Source organism: Gracilinanus agilis, chromosome 2 (assembly GCF_016433145.1).
Source record: "Gracilinanus agilis isolate LMUSP501 chromosome 2, AgileGrace, whole genome shotgun sequence".
In the NCBI taxonomy this organism is placed as follows: domain Eukaryota; kingdom Metazoa; phylum Chordata; class Mammalia; order Didelphimorphia; family Didelphidae; genus Gracilinanus; species Gracilinanus agilis.
In genome coordinates, this window is record NC_058131.1 from 280,214,879 (window position 1) to 280,236,204 (window position 21,326).

Below are 21,326 nucleotides of genomic sequence, written 5' to 3' on the forward strand. Positions count from 1 at the left end.
AGAGAGAGAGAGAGAGAGAGAGAGAGAGAGAGAGATTGATTGATTGATTTAACTTTAATTCCAGGACTTTATGGGCTAGTTATACTATATTTATTCCAAACCTAGAGTAGCAATGCATGATGGGAGAGCTGTTTTTTTGTATGAAAAAATACATAATTGGCTTCTTAACAGGGGAACAAAAACCTGTTTAACTTGAGAATAATTCAAGTTGCAAAAATCATCCAACTAAATACTTACAAACTCAGGAGCATTTTCTTGGTTACAAGAAAATGTAAGACCATTTTCTTGGTCTTACAAGAAGAAAGTCATAGAAGTACCTCTCCACTAAGTACTTGCTCCCACATGTAAAAAACCCTTGCTCTTTTGGGACTAGGATCCAGGGTGGGATGACAGGTCTTAAAGCCAGAACAATGTCTGCTCGGACTGAGAGGAGTTAAGTGACTTGTCCAAGACCACCTGTGCCCAACTCCACATTTCACATCCTCTATACTCCATCACCTGACTGCCTCTCCTAGTTCTATCTACTGTAGAATCATAGATAGAGAGCTACAAGTGACCTCAAAAGCTGTCTAGTCCAGCCTCCTTCCTCATTTTACAAGTAATGAAACTGAAGCCCATAGTGGGGAAGTGGTTGGTTCAGAATAAATAAGTATCATAAGTAGCAGAACTAGAATTAAAAACTGGGTCCATATTTTAAGACCAGGGCTTTTCCTAACATGCCTCCCCTTAAGCCTCATTTTCTAGGAACTGTATAATTCAGGTTTGACCAAAGGACCTGAGGAAGACCTAGAATCATGGCCACACCCTCAGCTCTGCCTAGTGTGATTTACTACTTTTAAAATTTTAATGGAATTCTTGAATTTGGGTCTGGAAAGAACTTTAGAAATTATCTCCTAGGTTAAATGATTTTTGCAGTGTCACGGACAAACAAGATGAGGACTTAGGCCTCTTGATGCCCAGCCCAGTGCTCTTGACAGCAGACCAGATGGTGCTATTTGAATCATCCATAATAAGATGTGTACTTTGAATGGTCTTTCCAATACAAGTGAAATCGTTTATCATCCATCTACCTGATTGAAGCAGCTATTGGTTCATAGGGTAGGACACTCAGCCTAGGGTCTGGAAGACCTGAGTTCAAATCCAGCCTCAGGGATTTACTAGCTGTATGACCTTGGGCAAGTCACTAATCTGTTTCCCTCAGTTTCCTCAACTCTGAAATGAGGATAGTAATGGCACCTACCCCTTAGGATTATTGTGAGAATTAAATGAGATAATTATTTGTAAAGCAGTTTAACACATAATAGATACTATATAAATGCTTATTCTGTCCCTTCTCCCTCCCTCCCTCCCTCCCTTGATTCTAAGTACTTGGTTGGGGTTATGAGGTGGGCTGTAGTTGTAGACTAGAGTGAACTGTTGTAGACTAGAGTGAACTGTCTTAGACCTAGATCAGTCAGTTAAGCAATAAGCATTTCTTCACTGTACTAGGTACTAAGGTACTAAGACAGAATTGAAACCCTTAAAGAATTTCCATTCTACTAGGGAAAATGATATGCACACAAATGGACTAGGTGACCCCTTAGGGCCTCCCAACTCTAAATCTTTGATGCCATATGTATATGCAAAATAAATACAAGATTATTTGCTTGATCTGATTTAGGAAAGGCCTCATATAAGAGGTGGCTGTTGAAACAAAGTTTTAAAGGATTGGACCCATAGCCCAAGTTCCCTCAGGGCAGTCTGCTAAATTACTGAATAAGCCAGTTTGAATGCATATAGACCTAAAAGAGAGATGATAGAACCTGACTGTTCTGTATAGCCCAAATGCCATGATCCTCTTGTTTAGAGTGCTTTTGATTATTTCTGATTGTCCCAAGTAATCATCAGTCTCCAGATCTTTTTATCATCTCCAGATAACTTGATAATGACGGCTTAGTTGATAAGGAGTAATGGACATGGAAGATCTTTTAGCTCATGCTTCCAGTTCTGTCTCTTGCAGCATGGAGTTTATTATATATACTTCAAGAATCACTTCACACAAAATAACCCCCCCCCAAAACAGAAACACAAATTATGTCATATCAAAACACAAAGATTCTCCATAGCTTCCAAATAGAACAGGGCTAAGGTCGAACTTCGGCTGGGTCCTTAGCAGAAAGCTGTGATGGAATATTTTCTTAGGGGCGAAATGCCCCTCCTAAAGGAATTTATGACCTTGAGTGTCTACAATACTTTTGAAACAAAAACAGTTGTATTTCTGACCAAAGGAGAGAATGTTAACCACTTGATTGTTGGTTTTCTAGGAGCTTAAAATTTTTCATTAAGGAAAGGTGTGTATCAGAAAAGGAGTCAAAAGAGGGGTCTCAGATTTTTATCTATTTGACACTGTTTCTTTTATTGGCTTCCCACACATCATTTCATTTAGGTAGCCCTCACAGCGTTATGGCACTTGATTGAATTCTGCAGGTAGGCTAAGGAGATTGGGTGGAGGGGGAGAGAAAAGACAGGAAAGAAAAGAAAAGTAATGAAGGAAGAAGGAAAGAAGGAAGGGAGGGAAGGAAGGAAGAAAGTGAGAGAAAGAAAGAAAAGAAGAAAATTGTTTAGTTTTCTTTATCATGAAACTAAGATATCCTCCAATGTCCATCTTAAGTCACAAAGCAAGATGAGTGCTTCACAGACATTTGAGGCTTGAAGGGACTTTAGACACTCCTTCATCCATCTAACTTGTTGTACAAATGAGGAAGCTAATACCTCTAGAGGAGAAGCCAAGGTCTCCTGGACACAGCCCTTTTCACTGTACCCTTTTGCCTATATTTTCTGGTTAGTTCATGGATCATAGGACTTAAAGATAGAAAGAAATGTTATAGATAATTTCTTTCAGCTTTTTATTTTACAGATGAGTAAACTGATACCAGGAGGAGGCAAGGGACTTGCCCAAAGTTGTACAGATAAGTGAAAATCCTGAGAGTGAAACTCAAGTCTTCTGGTTTTAAATGCATTACTCTTTCCAACATGCTTTGCTGCTCCCCCATTAATACCCATGTCCTTTGCTATAGACATTGTGGACTGGAGGTAGAAGAACCAAATTTGTGTGGGAGTTGTTTTCCTTATATGATGTATCTGCAGCTTGAAGCTTTTAAACTATAAACAAGTGAGTGGCCCCATTCTGTCATAGAAGAGAGGAAGCCCAGGCAGTTGGCCAGTTCTGTAAGCCTGACTTCATTAATATGGGTAATATGAATAAGCCACTGAACTCTTTTTCTAAAATTGCATTGGAAGCTGTCATCCCTGTACTGCCACAACACCCTCTGAAACCTCAACAAATCAATCAACAAGCATTTATTAAGGGCCCATTCTGTGCCAGCCACTGTGCTAGGATCTAAGGAGATAAAGGCAAAAAGAAACAATCCTTGCCCTCAGGGAGCTTACCTTCTCAGGAGGGCCATTTCAACCTAAAATGGTGGTCAGTTGACCTCTCCAGTAGTAAAGCTTTGCCTGATGATACAATTATAGATCTAGAGAAAGGAGGTCAGTCCCATTGACCAGTCTGTGTTCTGTTCTGAAGATTGATCCAGCATCATCAATGTGAAAACCATTTGAGTTTTACAGAGACACAGCATGGCATAGTAGATCAATAATGGCCAGCCTTAGACTCAAGAATAAGTTTTGGGTTCAAGTCCCACTCCTCTGATATCCTGGCCATATATGTGATTTTGGCCAGGCTGCCTAATGTGGTGAGGTACCGAGCACCACCGCCCAAGGCAAGCTCTAAGCTACAGGCCCTGTGCCGGTCTGCCTGGTACTAGTAGTTGCAGTCCCAGCTGGCATTTCCTATATTATTGAGGTCACATGTCTGGTGCCCAGCCCCAGAAAGTGGATCTTGCCTGTCATGGTCTTAAGCTAGAATCCCATAGTGTAATGCTCTCCTTTCTGCAGCTCAGTCTATTTCCCTAGCTATGCTGTCAGCCTCTTCAGTGCACCGGTACTGCACTAGCTGTTGGTGACACTAAGCATAAACAAAATAGGCCCTGCCCTCAAGGAGCTTACATTCCATCAGACTAAAACCTGCATGCAAGCAAATGCAAAGTAGTTACTTAAGAAGTAGTACAGTACAGTCATTAGTGTTAGACCTGGAAGCAGGAATACATGGGTTCAAATTCTGTCTTGGACATTTACTTGTTCTTTTACCCTGGAGCAAGTCATTAATCAATCTGAGCTGCAGTTTCCTCATCTGTAAAATAGGGATAATAATGGCACCAGCCTCAGGTCCCTTGTGAGAAACAAATAAAATAATGTCCATAAAGTATTTTGTCAATTAAAGCACATAAAACTAATATTGTGATTTTAAAGAATATACAAAGTAATTTCAAAATGGAGAAATTGAAAATTGACCCAGTCATAACCAGAGTGATCAGGAAAGACATAGTTTAGGAGGTGAAGGAAGTTTGGGGTCCTATAAAGCAGAAGTGAGGAGACAGGGCATTTTATCCACAAAGGACCCCCTCACAAAAGCATGGAAACTTACTACAGGGAACAGAGAGCAGAAGACCAGCTTAACTAGAATAGCATGTATGAAAGGAGTTAACAGTAACTAATATGAAATAAGACTGAAAAGGGAAGCAAGAGACGTTTTACATGAGAGGCCATAGGAAGTCATTGAAGGTTTTTGAGGGTGAGAGAGAGAAATCAGATCTCTGTTAACAATATCAGATTGGCAGATGTGTAGAGGAAGGATTGGAGAAGGGAGAGGCTGGAAACAGCATCACTTTTGGAGCAATACCTGTTTGCCAGCACTATCATTTAGTTTGCAAACATATGAAATAACAAGTGCAGCAATCCAGCTTGAAATGTGAGGTTGCTTGGCAGGACTGAATGAGGACATTCGTCCCCAGTCACACATTTCAGTGGGTGATGTTTTTGATTCACATATTGTGCTGCCTGACCGTGGGTAGTGTTGAGAAAGATGTCAACAGCCCCCCATCTGTTTATTTCATTTCTATGTCTGCCTTGGAATTTCCTTCCAGTGGAAGGCCCCCTCTGCCTTCTTGTTCTCTTGTCATCCTCCTGGATCTATCCAACCTCTGTTTAATGTAGTTTTGGAATCCTCTCTTAGCTGCTGTGTACCATGGCTCATTGACTGGTTCAGCTAGCAGCAGTTCATCTCCTAGAAGAACAACTTGCCACCCTTGTCTTGAATTCTGATGGCGGTAATTCATATATTCATACAGGAAACACTTTTGGTCTTCCCTCTTCATCTTCTTGCTTCTAATTGACTCTTCCCTCAAAGAGTAACATGGTCACTTTCCTTGCTCTAGATAGAGCTTCTGGGAATACTTCATCTTATAGTTCCAATGAAAGAGACTTCCTTGCTGTGAGGGAGGGAGTGATTTTAGAAAACAGACTGCCTTTGCAAACTGATGAGGGCCTTCCCTGTGGCCAGTTTCAACATTTTTCCTTCCCTTTCTCCTGGCTCCTTCTCACACTACCTAGAAATTTACAATGTTCAAGGGAGTAAAGCAATGGAGTTCAAGCTGAAAACACCCCAGATTGGGAGTCAGAGGACCTAGATCTAAATCCTATGAGCCTAAAAACAAAGATGCTCCCTTCCATAGCTCAGCTTGAGAGGTCTTGCCCATCCCTGTCATCTCTGGAAAATGCCTCTTTATGTAAGAAATCAGTGCTTCTCTCTTTTCTCTTCATGTAAGAAACCAGCATTGGGGCACTATGACTGTTATAGGCCAGTGATGTAATTTCCCATCTGCTTTTTGAATTGATGCCTCATTAAAAACCACAGCACCAGGGAGAGGGGGCTGCAAAGAGCAATCCCAGGAATGTTTCCATTTTCTCAATCTCTCACTGCAAATAGGAATATTTAGAGTCAGCATGCCCCCTTTGAACTTGTCTCAGTCTGCTGTGCTGAATTCCAGGCTCCTGTTCCTTTCCTTTTCTAGCATTCTTCTAAACATAAAAATGTAGACAGAGATTGCATTGCAGCATAGTTGGAACAGATACATGGTGCTGGCGATAGTTCCAGGCATATGGTTTTGTTCTTGGCTCGTTAGACCTCATGTCATTAGGCATTTACAATCACAGTAAAGAGAGAGAGACCCTTTTCTGAAGAACAGAAGCAGAAAGGAGATAAAGCTTACTTTTTTTTTTTCTTTACAGGTAGAAGTTGAGTCTTTGTTCTTTATGTCAAGGACCAGTTATAGGGCAGCTAGGTGGTGCCGTGGATAGAGCACCAGACCTGGAGTCAGGAAGATGAGTCTTCCTAAGTTCAAATCCGGCCTTAGACCCTGACTGGCTGGGTGACCCTGGGCAACTTACTTATCCTGTTTGCCTCAGTTTCCTCATCTATCAAATAAGCTGGAGAAGGAAATGGCAAACGACTCCAGGATCTTTGCCAAGAGAAACCCAAATAGAGTCACAAAGAGTAAGACACAACTGAAAATGATGGAACACCAACAAGGACCAGTTACTGTAGGAATCTTTAGAAATGGATGGAAATATTTTCTTTTAAGTTAGACACATTATACTCCTTGTTTTGTTTTGCCTCTCCCAAAAATGTTGCCTGGATATTTCTTTGTCTACTGCCATCATTAAGTGTACACACTACTTGGGATGATACAACATGTTTAGGTCCTTTTTATACCCTCCTTACACCTAGCCAGTGTGCTGTTTGAAAAGGTGCTTGTCTTAGCATTAGAAAAACCTGCAACCAGATCCTACTTCCAACACTTATTAGCAATGTGACCAGGGACAAATTTCTTAACCTCCTTGGGTGATTCTGAGACTCAAGGGCAGCCTACCTAAAGAGGTCTGTGGGCTGGGCATGGAGGGAAGGCTGAGGCTGCTGACTCACTTCAGGTCAGGAGGCTGCAGTTGGGCCGAAGGAAGCCCCCAGGAGCAGAAGACCGCCAGTTGTCTAAGGACAGATGAACCTGCCCAGGTGGGAAAAACAGCCAGTTAAAGCTTCCATGTTGTTCTTTCTGCAAAAAGAGAGGAAACAAAGTGGGTAAAGTGGTCTATGAACCTTCAAGCCAGATGTTCTTGTCAGGGATGAAAGACAATATGACACAGTGTGACATAGGGACAGTGTAACATTGGGATAGGGATAAGGTGACAGAGACAGTGTGACACAGAGGCAGAGCCAATCTTGGAATCAGGGTGAGTTGGGCACAAACCCTATCTCTGGCATACACCCGTGGCCAAGTGACCCTGGGCAAGTCATTTAACTACTCAGTGCATCAAAGATGACACTGAAACTCTTCAGTTATAGTTTCCCATCTGTCTTGCAGAGGGAGTTTCTTCTTTGAAAACTGAGAGGAAATTAGTTTTTTTTCTTATCTACAAGGAGATCATAAGTCTAGACCAAAAAAAGGGGAACTGGATATTATGATGATGATTATTATTGTTATCTTTCTCATCATTAAAATTAACTCAGTTTTAATTAAGTGGGCATTCACCTCTAAGATTTCAATAGGGTCAAATTGACTACCAAGCCTCAAGCCACTATCTCATTGTCTCTAACTGAAGGTGTCCCATAGTATGGTGGGACTGAACACTAACTGAAGTCGAACCCTTGTTCTTAGCTGTATAACCTTAAGCCAGTTACTTCACTTCTGTCCTTCATTTTTCCCCATTTATAAAACAGAGATAACAGTTCTCTCCTACCAACTTCACAGATTGTCTTGAAGATTAAAAAAGTGATGAAAATCATTCCTTACATTTCAATACCTCTTTAGGGAGAAACAAATCCAGCACTATCTACACCTAAGCCATTGTTATCTTTTAGATAAGCTATAAAAATCAAGAAACCACTGCTCAGCAGAGAATCCAGGCACTTCCTCCCTAGGCAGGACTGCTAGCCCCAGTGTCCTGGATAGGTGCCAGTTTTCATAATTACAGTCTGCCAACCTAAATTCCCCTCTGCAACTCCCTTTGTTGAGTCGTCAAAGGGATGATGGCTACCGGTGACGTTCTTGAACCTTTATGTAAGGGCCCCTTTCATATGTGTCAAGTTGGCTAGCTTTCTGAAAGATGATGAAATATTACTGCTATTTCTAAGTGCTTGGGAAGTGGGTTTCTGAATAGGTTTCTCCTATAGGGAAGTCTCCTTTTATCATGGAAAACCATCTTGTTTGGTGAAATGATGGTGGTGGTGGTGGTGGTGGTGGTGGTGGTGGTGGTGGTGGTGGTGATGATGATAATGATAGATGACCCAGAATTCCTTAAGGTTTGCAAAACACCTTGCATATACTGTCTCCTTTGATCTTCACAATAACCCTGGGTGCTATTATCTTCCCTGTTTTTGGAGGTAACTGTAGCTCAGATTAAGGAACTTGCCCATTGTCCCAAAGCAAGTTGATAAATTATTTAAGGTAGCGCTGGAACCTAGATCCTCCTGACTCCAAGTTCAGTGCTCTTGTCATGGGATCTTGGATTTAGAGCTAGAGAGGGCCTTAGAGCTCATTGAGTAAAGATACCTGCATTCCACCGATTTAATAGCTAAGGAAATTGAATAAATAAATGAAATTACTTTCCCAGAGTCACACAGCCAATAAGTATCTGAAGTGGAATTCAAGCTCACATCTTCTTGACTCCTGGTTTAGCACTCTATTCATTATGCCACCCCTGTTTTCTCCATCCAAAAGTGGGTAATTGTTGGTTAAGATAAGCCTTTATAGATTCTATATTCCTAAAAAATTTGATAGACAGAGAAGCCACACTTGGGATGAATGGAAGCAAAGCATTTTTTTTAAATCAGCCTTAGAGCTTCATCAGGTTGAAACTGGCCCAGGAGTTTTGATTTTGTGTTGGCAGGACCTGAGAGGCTGGGCTCATGTAATGGTGACTGCCGATGTCTGCTCTTTCACCACTGCCCTTTATTGTAGAGCTCTATGTCCTCCAGCTGCTAAAAAAAAAAAAAAACAAAAAACAAAAAACAACTATTTATGTTTGAAAGGATGCTTTGAAATCAGCTAGAAAATGTTCCATGGGCACCTGGAGCCACAGGAAGGCTGAGAAAGAAAAAGAGTAGCTCCCACTCTTTCTAACTAAACAACTCAAGAGCTTCTGCCCCTTGCTCATTTCTCTAAGCTCCATTAAGGTTCCTGATTGATCCACCTGCCTTTATGCCAGCCTGAAAATCCAAATTCACTTGTCCTGGTTTCAGACATAAAAAAGATTTCTTGATGTAGTTCCTTGGAGAAAAAGCATGTTTGATTTTAGCTTCAAGAGGTGGTAGTAGTAGTAGTGGTGGTGGTGGTGGTGGTGGTAGTGGTGGTGAACCTGGTTAAGTCATTCAGCTTCTGTGAGCCTCAGCCTCAGTCTCCTCTCCTGTAAAGCAAGTACAGTTATTTAACACTAGCTCTGCCTTCGTCACCACCTTGTGGCAGAAGCATTTTGGAAACCTGAAAGTGCATTAAAAATGTAAATACTTTTCTTGTCATCTGACAGATGCCCAGCATTGAACAGGTCTAAGATTAAACCACCATGGTTGGGAGGGAGGGAGGGAGGGAGAGAGGGAGAGAGAGAGAGAGAGAGAGAGAGAGAGAGAGAGAGAGAGAGAGAGNCACTTAAGTGTATTTGTAGAAAAGATTACAAAATTAAACTGTAAGCACCTGCTAGTTTTAAAGAAGATTTAGATTTGGGGTCTAAATAGCATTCCCACACACATCTACCAGATAGAAAGCAATTAGTGCTAATTATGAAATTAATTTATTTGCTCAGCAATGCATTGTATTGTGCTGGCTTCTGGTAGGGATCCAGTGACAGTGAAGTCACTCTATGATCTAACAGAGGAATCTTAACACTAATTTGCATTGTACCAAAAAAATAAAACCATTCTTGAGTTGACACTGGAGCAATAAAACCAATACAGAGATCAGATCAATCAAGCAGGCCACTGGTAGAACCCAGACCTCTCTACCCAGCCAGCAGTTTGAGCCCCCTCAGGAAACCTTTCTCAGCAACGCCACACCTGCCTCACGAAGCATCCTGATTCTTTGGGGAAAAGCTGTAGAGCAGAGCCCCAGCCCGGGTGTTATGGATAGCTGAAGGGGAGGAGCACCCAGAACCCCTAGAGCAGGGGTTGGCAACGTATGGCTCTCAAGCCATATCTGGCTTTTTTGAGGGCCAGATATGGCTCTTTCTGCAGGAGCCATAAAGTCAATTTTTTTTCAGGCACTGTTACAGGAGCGGCACTGTGAGCACTGTACGGCTCTCACGAAATTACATATTAAAAAATGTGGCGTTTATGGCTCTCACGGCCAAAAAGGTTGCTGACCCCTGCCCTAGAGGCTGCACTCTTGTTGAATGCTCGGCAGCTGGATGGCTCAGTGGATAGAGTGCTAGAGATAGAGTTGGGGAGACCTGACTTCAAATTCTGCATCCAATACTTACCATCTTCATGACCCTGGGCAAGCCTCTCCTTGTCTCAGTTTCCTCATCTTTAAAACAGGGATAATTGTTGTATCATTAACCTCCCAAATTGTGAGTCTAAAAATGAAATAACATTTTACAGCCCTTAAAGGACTACAACAATGTTTACTCTCATCACTGTTATTAGCATAGGATTACGGTAACAGCCGCTTCTCCAGGGTGGGCACACAACATTGACTCTTTTAGGGGAGAGCTTCATCTTTCTTTGTCAGATTTGGGCCTTTGGAAGGCTCTTGGGTTTGTACTTTTAGAAGTTATTACAGTAACCTTCCCCAAAGTTACTTTGTTTTTGCTTATGTGTATACACACATAAGCACATGCTTTATACATGTGCATGCATGCATACATGCACGCATATGCACACACACATACACACAGTTTTATCCATCAGAATGAAAGCTTATCAAAGAAGTAGCTCTTCTGCTTTTTCCTTTGCCTCCAGTACCCAGCACAAAGCCTGACCAAGGGAGGCACCTAATAAATCCTTGGCAATTGATCGTAAGAAGGAAATGAAGAAAGATGTCCATGCCCTTGAGGTGCTTACACTCTTTTTGGGAAAATAATATGGTTAATATTTTATATTATAATTGTATCATTTTATAATATAATTTATGACATATATTATAATGCATATTATAATATATAGTAATAATTTATATTATAATAAAATAAATGGGTGAGAAGCTGCATTCCCAAGTGAGAACGGGTCAACACAACAAGACTAGAAGGGTCTTAAGGCTGACCCCTGGGGGTCCAATGAATGATGCAGATATTGTAGAGGAGTTCTGGGGTGGGCAGAGATCATTACAAGATTAGAACTTGGCAGAGGAGAGGCACTTGAGCTGGGTCCGAATGGACAAATAGAACTTGGACAGATGGAGATGGCTTGTGAAGACATTTCAGACAGAGAGGAGAATGGATGGCACTTTTAGGGGGCAGTGAAGAGACCGGTTTGTCTGGAGTAGTTTAGTAAGCTATGTCATTGGAGGTCAGTCTGGGAAGGTATTGTCCTGAATTATCTTTATTATGACTAAAATGCTGTCATGATATGGTGGGAAGGGCACCAGATTTGAAGTCAGAAGACCTGGGTTCAGATATCACTTCTGCCACTTAACTAGCTGTATGTATTTGAGGAAGTCATTGCATGTCTCTGAGCCTCAGTGTCTCCATCTGTAAAATGAGTTGAGTTGGATTAGATGATGTGTAAGTTCCCTTCCAGTTCTAAATTTATGAGCCCATGTAGTCAGAGCTCTTTCAGTTTTTAAAAGGTGCACAAGTGAATATCAAAAAGTAACTTCTCCTTTACGTCCTCTCTACCCCCTTTCACTGACTTTGTTTGAGAAATGTTTTATCAAGTGATTTGCTCCACTTTCAGTCCATTTTTGTACTGGATTGTTGTCTTAAGTCCTTAAAAGTGATCCTGTCCTCCTCTGTTGCTCCTGGTCTTCCCTTGGCTGCTTTCCTGGCCTTGATCCCAGCCTTCCTACAGGCTGTGTTTTCATCTCAGCCAGCACAATTTGGCTTACATTGCGCAGACTATGTCCTTCCCTCTCTCTTCCCTTACCCTGAATACTGGCCCTTCTGCAGCTATGCCCCTATCTCAGAGTCCTTTCCAAATTGGACATCTGAATTCCCAATATGACTTCTCCTTCCCATATCCCTTCTCTTGACAGTTTTTTTTAAATTCTATACTTTTCTGGCTCGTTGTTGTAAAAGAATTTGGATTGGATCCCTGTACACTTTGCAAATGATTTAACTCTTAATAAAACTACCTCTCTTTATAATTGTCAGGCATACGTATGCTCTAAAGATATCAGTCTGAAGAACTTAGAAAAATCTTCCCTTCTTCCAGCATACATATGTGTTCAGATATGTATGTGCCCCCCCACACACACACACACAAGTGAGTCCCATGATGCTTACTATCAGCTGTGATTGCCTCAAGATTGGAGAATTATCATTCTGACTTCCACAATGACATTTGGGAAAAGAGCATTAGTTAAGAGACCCAGATTTTAAGCTGATTTGAAATGCTCTGAAGGATTGTTAACCTGGAAAAATCTTTGGGGCAAGAAAATTCAAGTGATTTCACCTTGAGAGCTTCAAGGGGTGGGGGTGGGGGGAAATATATATATATATATATATATCCATAAAGCAGCTGGTACACCACCCTGAGTAAAAATAGAATAACTCTGAGATGTCAGACCTAAGTGTTCGTGCCCCAGCACATATGTTCATACCAGAAGGCTCAATTTAATGTAGACTGTAACTTCTGTGTAGCACTATATCCTCCTCCATCAATAAAATAGTGAGAAAGATTTTTTTTCCCCTGTTTATGTTATATTCTGATTCTAGAGAGGGAAGTGTGTGAGACCATCCTTTTAAGAGTTTTAGAGGACAGTGTAGCAGAAAGAGCACCTTGCTTAGAGTCAGAAGACTTGGGTTCGAATCAAAGTTCTGCTCTGCCCTGCTTACAAGGTGAGTCCCTTGCCCTATGTATGCCTCAGTCACCCTAGAATATGATCCAAACAGTCCTTCCAAACTCAAAAACCTCTGGACTCTCTTTGGGAGACTTCAGATAGTGAAGCAGTATCGCCAAGACAATCTGGGAAGAAAGAAAAAGAGAGAAGGCACAATAAAGCCAGGGAGCTCTCTGGGATTACTGGGATGCCAGTAATAGTAGTAACAAGGTTTTCTCTTGCCCTAGACTGAGGTACCTGAGGGAAAAGATAAGACTGCAGAGGCAGTGGCCATCGTTTTTGTTTGCTCTCTCCTTTTAGTTTCATCTTGCTTCTTTTCTTTTCTTTTCAACCCTTACTTTATATCTTAGTATCAGTTCTAAGACAGAAAAGCAGCAAGGGTTAGTAACTTGCCCAGAGAAACACAGCCAGGAGTATCTGAGGCCAGATTTGAAGCCGGGTCCTCCAGACTCTAGGCCTGATGCTCCACCCACTGTGCTACCTAGCTGTCCCTTCTTGTTTCTTTTTGGCACATATTCTTATTACTTTAGGTCTTTGTTTCTTCCAGCAAGGATAGATGAAACAAGGCAAGATGGACTGGTAAATAGAGTGCTGGGTTTGAAGAAACCGATGCCAGGCTTACTTCTGACACAGGCTGTGAGGTCATGGGCAAGTCACATAACCTTTCTGAACTTTAGTTTCATGAGGACAATAATACCTGTTAAGTCCCTGCTTCACAGGGTTGTTGAAGAGCTCAGATCAGCGGATGGAAAGCGCTCTGCAAACTTTTCAGCACTCCCCAAGTGTCTGTCGTTAGGATTGTGTAGGTTAGAAGAAGGGGTTGAAGAGGCAGCATGATACAGTAGATAAAAGGCCAGCCATGGAATCAGGAAGACTTGGGTTTGAGTTTTCCCTCTGAAACATCCTTGCTTTGTAACCATGGAAAGATTGCTTAACTTTTCTGCCTCTCAGGCATTTCTCTAAGACTACAAGTTACTGTCCTGCTGATCTGCTGACTATTGGGAATTTCCACACCAAGAAATCCCCGTGGAGATATATTCCCAAAACTGGACCAGAAAAAAGAGAGAAAGAAGTAAGCACTAGAGAGGCCAGGACCAGGCTGCTGACCCAGCCTAGATGACTAGATTGGCAAGAAATACAAAGCACTCTGACAATCATGAAATACTGACCTTCTGGGAGTGGTTTTAGTTTCTTTGGTAGACTTACTTGATATTATCTTCCTTGGTCCTAGTAGCTTAACTTTGTTGACCCCAAAATTCTTCAGTATATTTCTCTTCCAGGGTGCTGCCTAACCACTAAGCATAATATAATAAGTGATAATATTAATAATAATAAGCATAATGATAATAGTGATGCTACTGCTGAAAACAATAAAAATAACAGCAACTCATTATTATAATACTGTAAATTTATAATTTACCTTCTTCCATTCCCACTCCTTTCAAGTAAGCAATGTAGGTGTTTTTCTTCCCATTTTAGAGATGCTGAGACTGAGTTTCAGAGAAATTAAATAACTTGCTGAAAAGCCTAAGGCTCTTAGCTACAACTTGAACTTGGATTGCCCACCTCTGAGTCTAACATTCTTGGAGACTTGTCTAGCTAGTGTCAGGCTGGCACTACACTGGCTCATCTTTCTCAGTCACATATCAGATGGTGCCGCTTCTGATCCTGGCTAAGATAAGGATTTGTCAGATCCTCCCCAGAGAAAAACGGCTTCTTCCTAGCAGAAAACCTGTCTAAGGAATTTGATTTTTCCCTAAAGGGAATTGTTGATTTAATGGGGAAGGGAGGAGAAAACTAACATCAAAAACATTTCCTAGTTTTGTGCTTTTAACTGAGCAATGATGATGTGACCATTTGCTCCCTTTATGTTCTTGCCTGGGATTTGGCTTTAGAAATCTATTTACTCAATAGAAAGAAGGTTGCCGCCTCAGCTCTTGACTGGTCAAAACGGGCAGACAGAGCTTCAGCAAAATGCATTGTCGGAAGGCAGAAATCTTTTTTTTTTTTTTTTAAACAAAAGCTATCTTTGAGGAGGCTCAAATGTTGTACTAGAGGTACAACTTCTTGTCTTCAAGCAACTGGAGAACTTGTGTATCCCCCAGGTGACTTGGGTGCTTGATATTCTTGGAGAAGTTTGTGACCTTATTAAAAAGACCTTTAGGTACCATTATCATGACAGCCAGACTCTGTAGACTAGAACTCTGCTACTCCCAATTATTTTCCTACTCCTTCTCTACAGAAAAACTCAGCCCTGGCCTGACACATATTAGACCAGTCATCATGAGACCTGGTTGCTAACCTCAGTTTCACCACTAACTAGCCATGTGACCTTGAGCAAGAACCCTCACTTCCCTGAACCTCAGTTCTTCATCTGTAAATTTAAGAGGTTTGGACCAGGACATCTTTAAGAACCCTTCCAGCGCCAAAATCCTCTTATTCAACAAGGTGGCTCAATGGATAGAGAATTAGACCTGGAGAGTCAGTAAGAGCTATTAAAATCCTGCCTCAGATACTTCCTAGCTGTGTAACTCTGGGCAAGTCACTTAATGTGTCTCAGTTTCCAAATCTGTAAAATAGTACCTATTTCCCAGGGTGGTTGTGATGATAAAAAGAGGTAATATTTATAAAGTTCTTTGCTAACCTTAAAATATATAAATGCTAGCTTCTTGTTACTTATTGTTCCCTGAATATGACATGCTTACAATGACAACTCACTCTTCCATAATGAGATGCCCTTCCATCTGCTCCATACCTAATTCTTTCCTTTACTAACTGCCCTAGTAGAGTACCCTGATGAAGTGGTTAGCCCTTTAAGACCCAGCAAGATTAAGGGACTTACCCATGGTCCCAGAGCTAGTTAGTAGTAGAACTTGAGGTTTATTCCTTTCCATTTGTCTGAATTCCCACCCTTTGATTAGTCAGTTGACCAGCATTTTTCAAGGCCCAGTTCTAGAAATGGCTCTTCCATAAAACCTTCCTAGACTTCTGGCCCTTAGCAATTAGTGTCTTCTGTGAACCCCCATCCTGCATATTTTTTCCTCTTCCTTTGGTACTTGGGTTCTCTGCCTTGTGCTATTAGTCATATACTCATACCTCATCTAGCTAGGGCTGAATGGACCCTTCGAGGTCAAGGCCATCATCTAATGCCTCATTATAGCCTACAGAATGTTGCCCAGAACACCAGTATGGTAGAAGCTCCATAAATATTGACTGGTAACAGTCTGATTGATCTTTAAGGCAGGAAGGCCGTAATGATGATGAAAGCACGTGTTTTTTCTACAGTCAGGCTGCACCTTAGGCTTCATTATTGTCCTCGTCAGTCCCCACTCTTCCAGAAGCCTTAGCGGTGACCTATTGACTCTTTTGCATCAGGCCCTGCCATGTCTTTGTACTGTAGACAAAGGCCACTTTACTCTACATCTGACCTCAACAGGCTCTGTGGGTAATGGCTGCCTACTTGGTCCTTGCTATGTGATTTTGCTTTTCCAGTTCTGTCCTGCCTTTACTTCTTATTCTTCCTAAAACTAAAAGCTGGGGTGGCGGTTTGACTAGCACTACCCTCCCCCTTACCACAACCACCTTGGAATATTCAAGTCTTGATGCATTCATGCTTTGTTCTCCAGTGACATGAGTCTGCTTTGTTGATCCTTTGATCTGAAATTAATTTAGACCTACTTAAAAAAAAAAACAAGAATTCTAGGACTGAGAAGAGACCTTAGACATTATCCAGTTCAAACCTTACCTCATCCTCGCTACCACTTTTCCATTTTAAAGAAAACAGAGGCCTAGGAAAGGGAGACAACTTAACTAGAGTCACATAGAGAGTTAATAACTGAGCCAGAACTAAAACCTAGGCCTCCTTACTTCTGGCCCAATGTTGTTTCAAACATTCAAGCATCTAATCTCTGAGAAGAAAGATACAGGACTCTTGTGGTGTGTTTTTTAAAGCCAGTTTAAGACAAAGTTTGCCTTTGGGAGGGCAGATAGATGGCTCAAAGGATAGAAAACCAGGCCTAGAGATGGTCCTTGATTCAAATTTGGCCTCATAACCCTGGGCAAGTCACTTAACCCCCATTGCCTGGCCCTTACCACTCTTCTGCCTTAGAACCAATACATAGTATCGATTCTAAAACAGAAGATAAGCGTTTAAAAAAAAATCCTCTGGGCCCTCCATTAGGATCAAAATCTATTTGACTATCGGATGAGAATTGGACAGGCTTCTATTTCTATTTCTAACCTTCTAACGCAGAGTTTATATCTAATATTCCTTTACATTGTTTGGGAGAAGCTAATGCCCTGCAAACATCACAAGGAGGGTGATATGTATATATAAAGAAAGAATGACATTGATCTGCCTTAAACTCAGTTCAAGAGGGTTTGCTGGTTCCTGAAACACCTACTAGGCCTTGTCAGAAAGAGCATTTCACAAGACATAAACCCAAAGACAATATTATAGTGTATGGTAACTTATAAAGGAATTATATTTTTTATTTTTCAAACGGTTCTTTCATATATATTCTCTTTATTTTCCCTATAACTATTAAACAGATCTGTAAACAGACCCCATTTTTTTTTTTTACAAAAAGGAAAACCAAGGCATAGAATAACAGCACCAGCCATCACCAAAGTCAACTAGACCTAAAGCCTTCTTGACAGCTACCATAGTGTTGTGGGCAATGGTCCCATATAGTTTAATAATCAGAACAATACTGAGATTCAGAAGAATTGCAGACCCATACATTTAGAGCAAGAAGAAACCTTAGAAGTTGTCATTGAAGCTAATTCACCTCATTTTACAGATAAGGCTCTAGAAGTTAGATGACTTGTTGAGAATCATATAGCTAGTAAGTATCAGAGGCCAGATTCAAACCCAGGTCTTCCTGATCCACCACACCATGCTGCCTCTCTAAGAGCAAGGGTAGGCAAAAGAAAATCTGTGGGTTGAACTCAGAGAGTGCCATTTCTTTTCTTTGTATTTTGAAGCATCATAGCATGTCTGCCTTCCCTAAATAGAGTTCCAGTTAGAGGTATAAATTAGATCCCCAGCCTTGCTGTTTAAATCAGAGCATTCTAAAAATAGTATGATGAGATTTCTAGGACTACATCTAAGTCTGTTCCTAACATCTACTAAATCTGTTTCTATCAAGAAGCAATTGATCAGATTAAGGTCAATACTTAACAAGCAGTGTGCTGAGTATCTAACAACAGGCTCCATATACTTGGAAAAACTTTAATTAGCCCTGGAGCCATTGGTGAAAAATGTGGGTGGAGGAATAGTGTTTGGTTTGGGTTTTGATTTTTTAAGTCTTGCAAGACTTTAAAAATTTTTTAAATTGCAAGGGAAGGGACTTATTAAAAATCTCATCACTCCTCCATCCCAAAATATTCCAAACAAAATATTTTCTCAGAATTTTCAGATGACACAAATACATTTCAAACCCAAAGGCACACTAGGGCTGATTACAGTTGCAAAAACTGCCCCTGGATTTCTCTCCAATGAAGTCTGTAGCCCTGTAGGGGTCCAGCATCTCATCATTCACCAAATAATTCATGACATCAAGTTAAAATAACAACCATTGCCCACTGAAAAACACAAAGATAGCTCTTTGGATCAGCTGGCCTGAGAGCCTCTATCTGAGGAAACTTCCCTAGGATCATCTTATGAGTGAGAATGGGTCACTTTCCATGATACCAACTTCAAAACCCACCTCTCTTGATAGTTCATAAAATGTAATTGTCATCTAGTGACACAGCAGTGGCCCATTTTTTCATTGCCTAAGCCACTGGGCTCCAGAGCTTAGTCTCTGGATATACTAAAAGGATGGCTCATGGATTAAGTCCTAGGCAATCAGTAGATGTGGGGAATAGAAGAAAGAGCCCTGATTTGGAGTCAGGGGACCTGGGTTTTGTTTCCCCATCTGTAAAAAGAGGATAATAATACTTATTTGCATTAATAGTTCCCTGTACCAATGGAAATCACAGGACTGATCCAAAAAAATAAATACACTTGTTTAGTTCACAGGGTTATTTGAGTAAACTGCTTTGTTTACTCTTTAAGTATTCAATGTGAGCCCTTGTGGGCTGTTAGTATTTTACGCAATGACTAAATCGAAACCAAAGAAGATTAGCCTTAAATTTCCCCAAATTCAGTTCCAGGGAATATTATTCACAAGAGCCCTAAGTTGCTTTCCTAGGAATCAAAGCCATCAGTTAGGAAAAACACACTGGCCTGGCATCTCCTAATGGTGGAGTGTGCCAACTTTTTTTCTCCCCACCCCCACCCCCTAGGGACCTTATGTGGTCCTGCTATGCAGCTGTTAAAAGGCTCAGTCTTCCATCCAAAATAAATAAAATTAGTAGCAACATTTATTTAGGAATTGAGTATCTCTAGTTGAAAGAAGCCTTGTTCTGAAAATAAAAATGGCTTAGTACCAGTGTAGAGTTATGCGATCCCAAGATCATTACTGACAACAGTGCTTGAATGTGGTTGGTTAAGTGTTTTCCCACTGATCTTTTCCTTGCAAAAAAGCAAGCCCAATCTAAGTTTCCCTTTGGTACATTCAGTGGTCTTATCCTGTTTTCCTTGTTGGGTCAATAAAAATTGAATTGAAAAATTCCCACCATGGGAACCAGCTGCCCAATGGATCCCAAAGTGAGGGCTCATCTGTTTTGCCAAGTAGTTTCTGGAATCAGTGAGGTCAGTGACCTGCCTTGGACAGAGGTGACCAAGCACCCAGAGCTCTTGTCCTTCCCAAGCCCTCCATCACATTAATCAGTCCATTCATTTACATTATCACTTTCCCCTGTCATTAGCTAGATCAGAGAGCCCTGTTAAGCTCAGCACAGGAACACTTTTGTAAAAGACTGGGCCTCTGAGTAGCAGGGAGGCAGTTGAATGCCAAGTCCTGTGACCTGTGGCTGTGTCTCCCAGCTGCTGGCAGATGGATAGCCCTCTGTGACCAGTGCCCTGGTATTCTTGCAATTTGCAGAATGAAGCAGGATGTTGATTACATTGAGGACATTGAACTTTTCAGTTAAGAATCTGCTCTTCTTCTTCCTCCACCTTGCCAAAAGAATGTCCAACCCATCTGACCCAAAGGCACCTTTCCCACCAAGGCTAATAGAGAAAATGTCATTTTGCAGATTGTTTGAAATTGGCCAGCTTTGGGCATGCTTGTTTCCTTTCAATCTGTACCCAGGCATTTGAAAATGAATGGCGACCTTGGGGCAAAGATCTGTGACACTGACCTTGTTGTAGGATGGCAGATACTATCCAACTGACTCTTAGTTCATCTTCACTCTTCTCATCACCTTCCAGAATTTTTAATGAGCCACCCAGGTGTAATATAGCAGAAGCTTGTGACTTCCTGCAGTAGGCTGTGATTTCTAATGATTTCTGGGGTGTTTTGTTGGGTCATGGCCCATTAAAGCTGCCTAAATAACGTACCATGATTAGCTGCATCCTCCATCCTTAGACAAACAGACAGAGAGATCTCAACCCTCATCTGCCACTTTCTTTCACACTCCCAGCATCACAATGCACAGTGCCTTCCTGTAAGGCATCCTTTTGTAAGTCAGCTGCTGAGGCAAGAGACCCACAGGCAAGTGAAACAGTGAATTTAGACTCCTTGTGGCTGGCTCCTCCTCCTTCCTCCTTTGTAGAGAAAGCCAAGCAAGTGGCCCGAAACCCACAGGGTTCTCACTGGAGCCTTGTGTTGAATGAATGGCCTGCTATGCTGGACCCAGACCTGGCTCCTCACATGCTCTCAGCCAATAAGTGACTCTGGAGTGTCTGGAATACTGTGCTCACAGCAGGTTTAGGTAAGCTACAGATCCCTATCCTCAGGGAACTGGCTGTCCAGGAGAAAGGGCCGGCATGAGCACAGGGAACCATAATACAGGATACTGTGTAAGGGCATCAGAGAATATGTCATGGGAGTTCTGAGGAAAGACACATCTGGGCCCGGGGAAGGATGGGAAAGAGTACTACTGGGGCAGCTGGGTAGCACAATGGATAGAATGCCAGGCATGGAGTTAGGAGACCCTGAGTTCAAATCGGGCCTCAGACATTTCCTGGTTTTGTGGCCCTAGGAAAGTCATTTAACTCCCATTGCCTAACCCTTACCACTCTTCTGCCTTGGAATCAATACATAGTATCGATTTTAAGACAGAATGTAAGAATTTTAAAGAAAAGAAAGAAAGAGCACTACTGACCCCTGAGTCAAAGGGCTGGGGTTCAAATCCTACCTCTGACACATACTACCTGTGTGATCTTTGGCAAATGACCTAACCTCCTGGGCATCAGTTTCCTAATTTGTAGAATGAGAATTGAGCCCTACTTGCCTAAGCACATTCCATGTCTAGATCTGTAAGTCTGTTAGTCATGCTTTAAAGGGTGGG

General features: G+C 41.6%; 1 protein-coding gene across 1 annotated transcript in view; it reads left to right on the forward strand.

Moving 5' to 3' along the window:
- Positions 1 to 21,326, forward strand: part of RAPGEF1 (Rap guanine nucleotide exchange factor 1) — a 160,176-nt gene that overhangs the window by 101,515 nt on the left and 37,335 nt on the right. Inside the window, exon 11 of the mRNA XM_044659687.1 lies at positions 20,589 to 20,703. Coding sequence (XP_044515622.1) covers positions 20,589 to 20,703 — 115 coding nt within the window. The remainder of the gene's footprint in view (positions 1 to 20,588; positions 20,704 to 21,326) is intronic.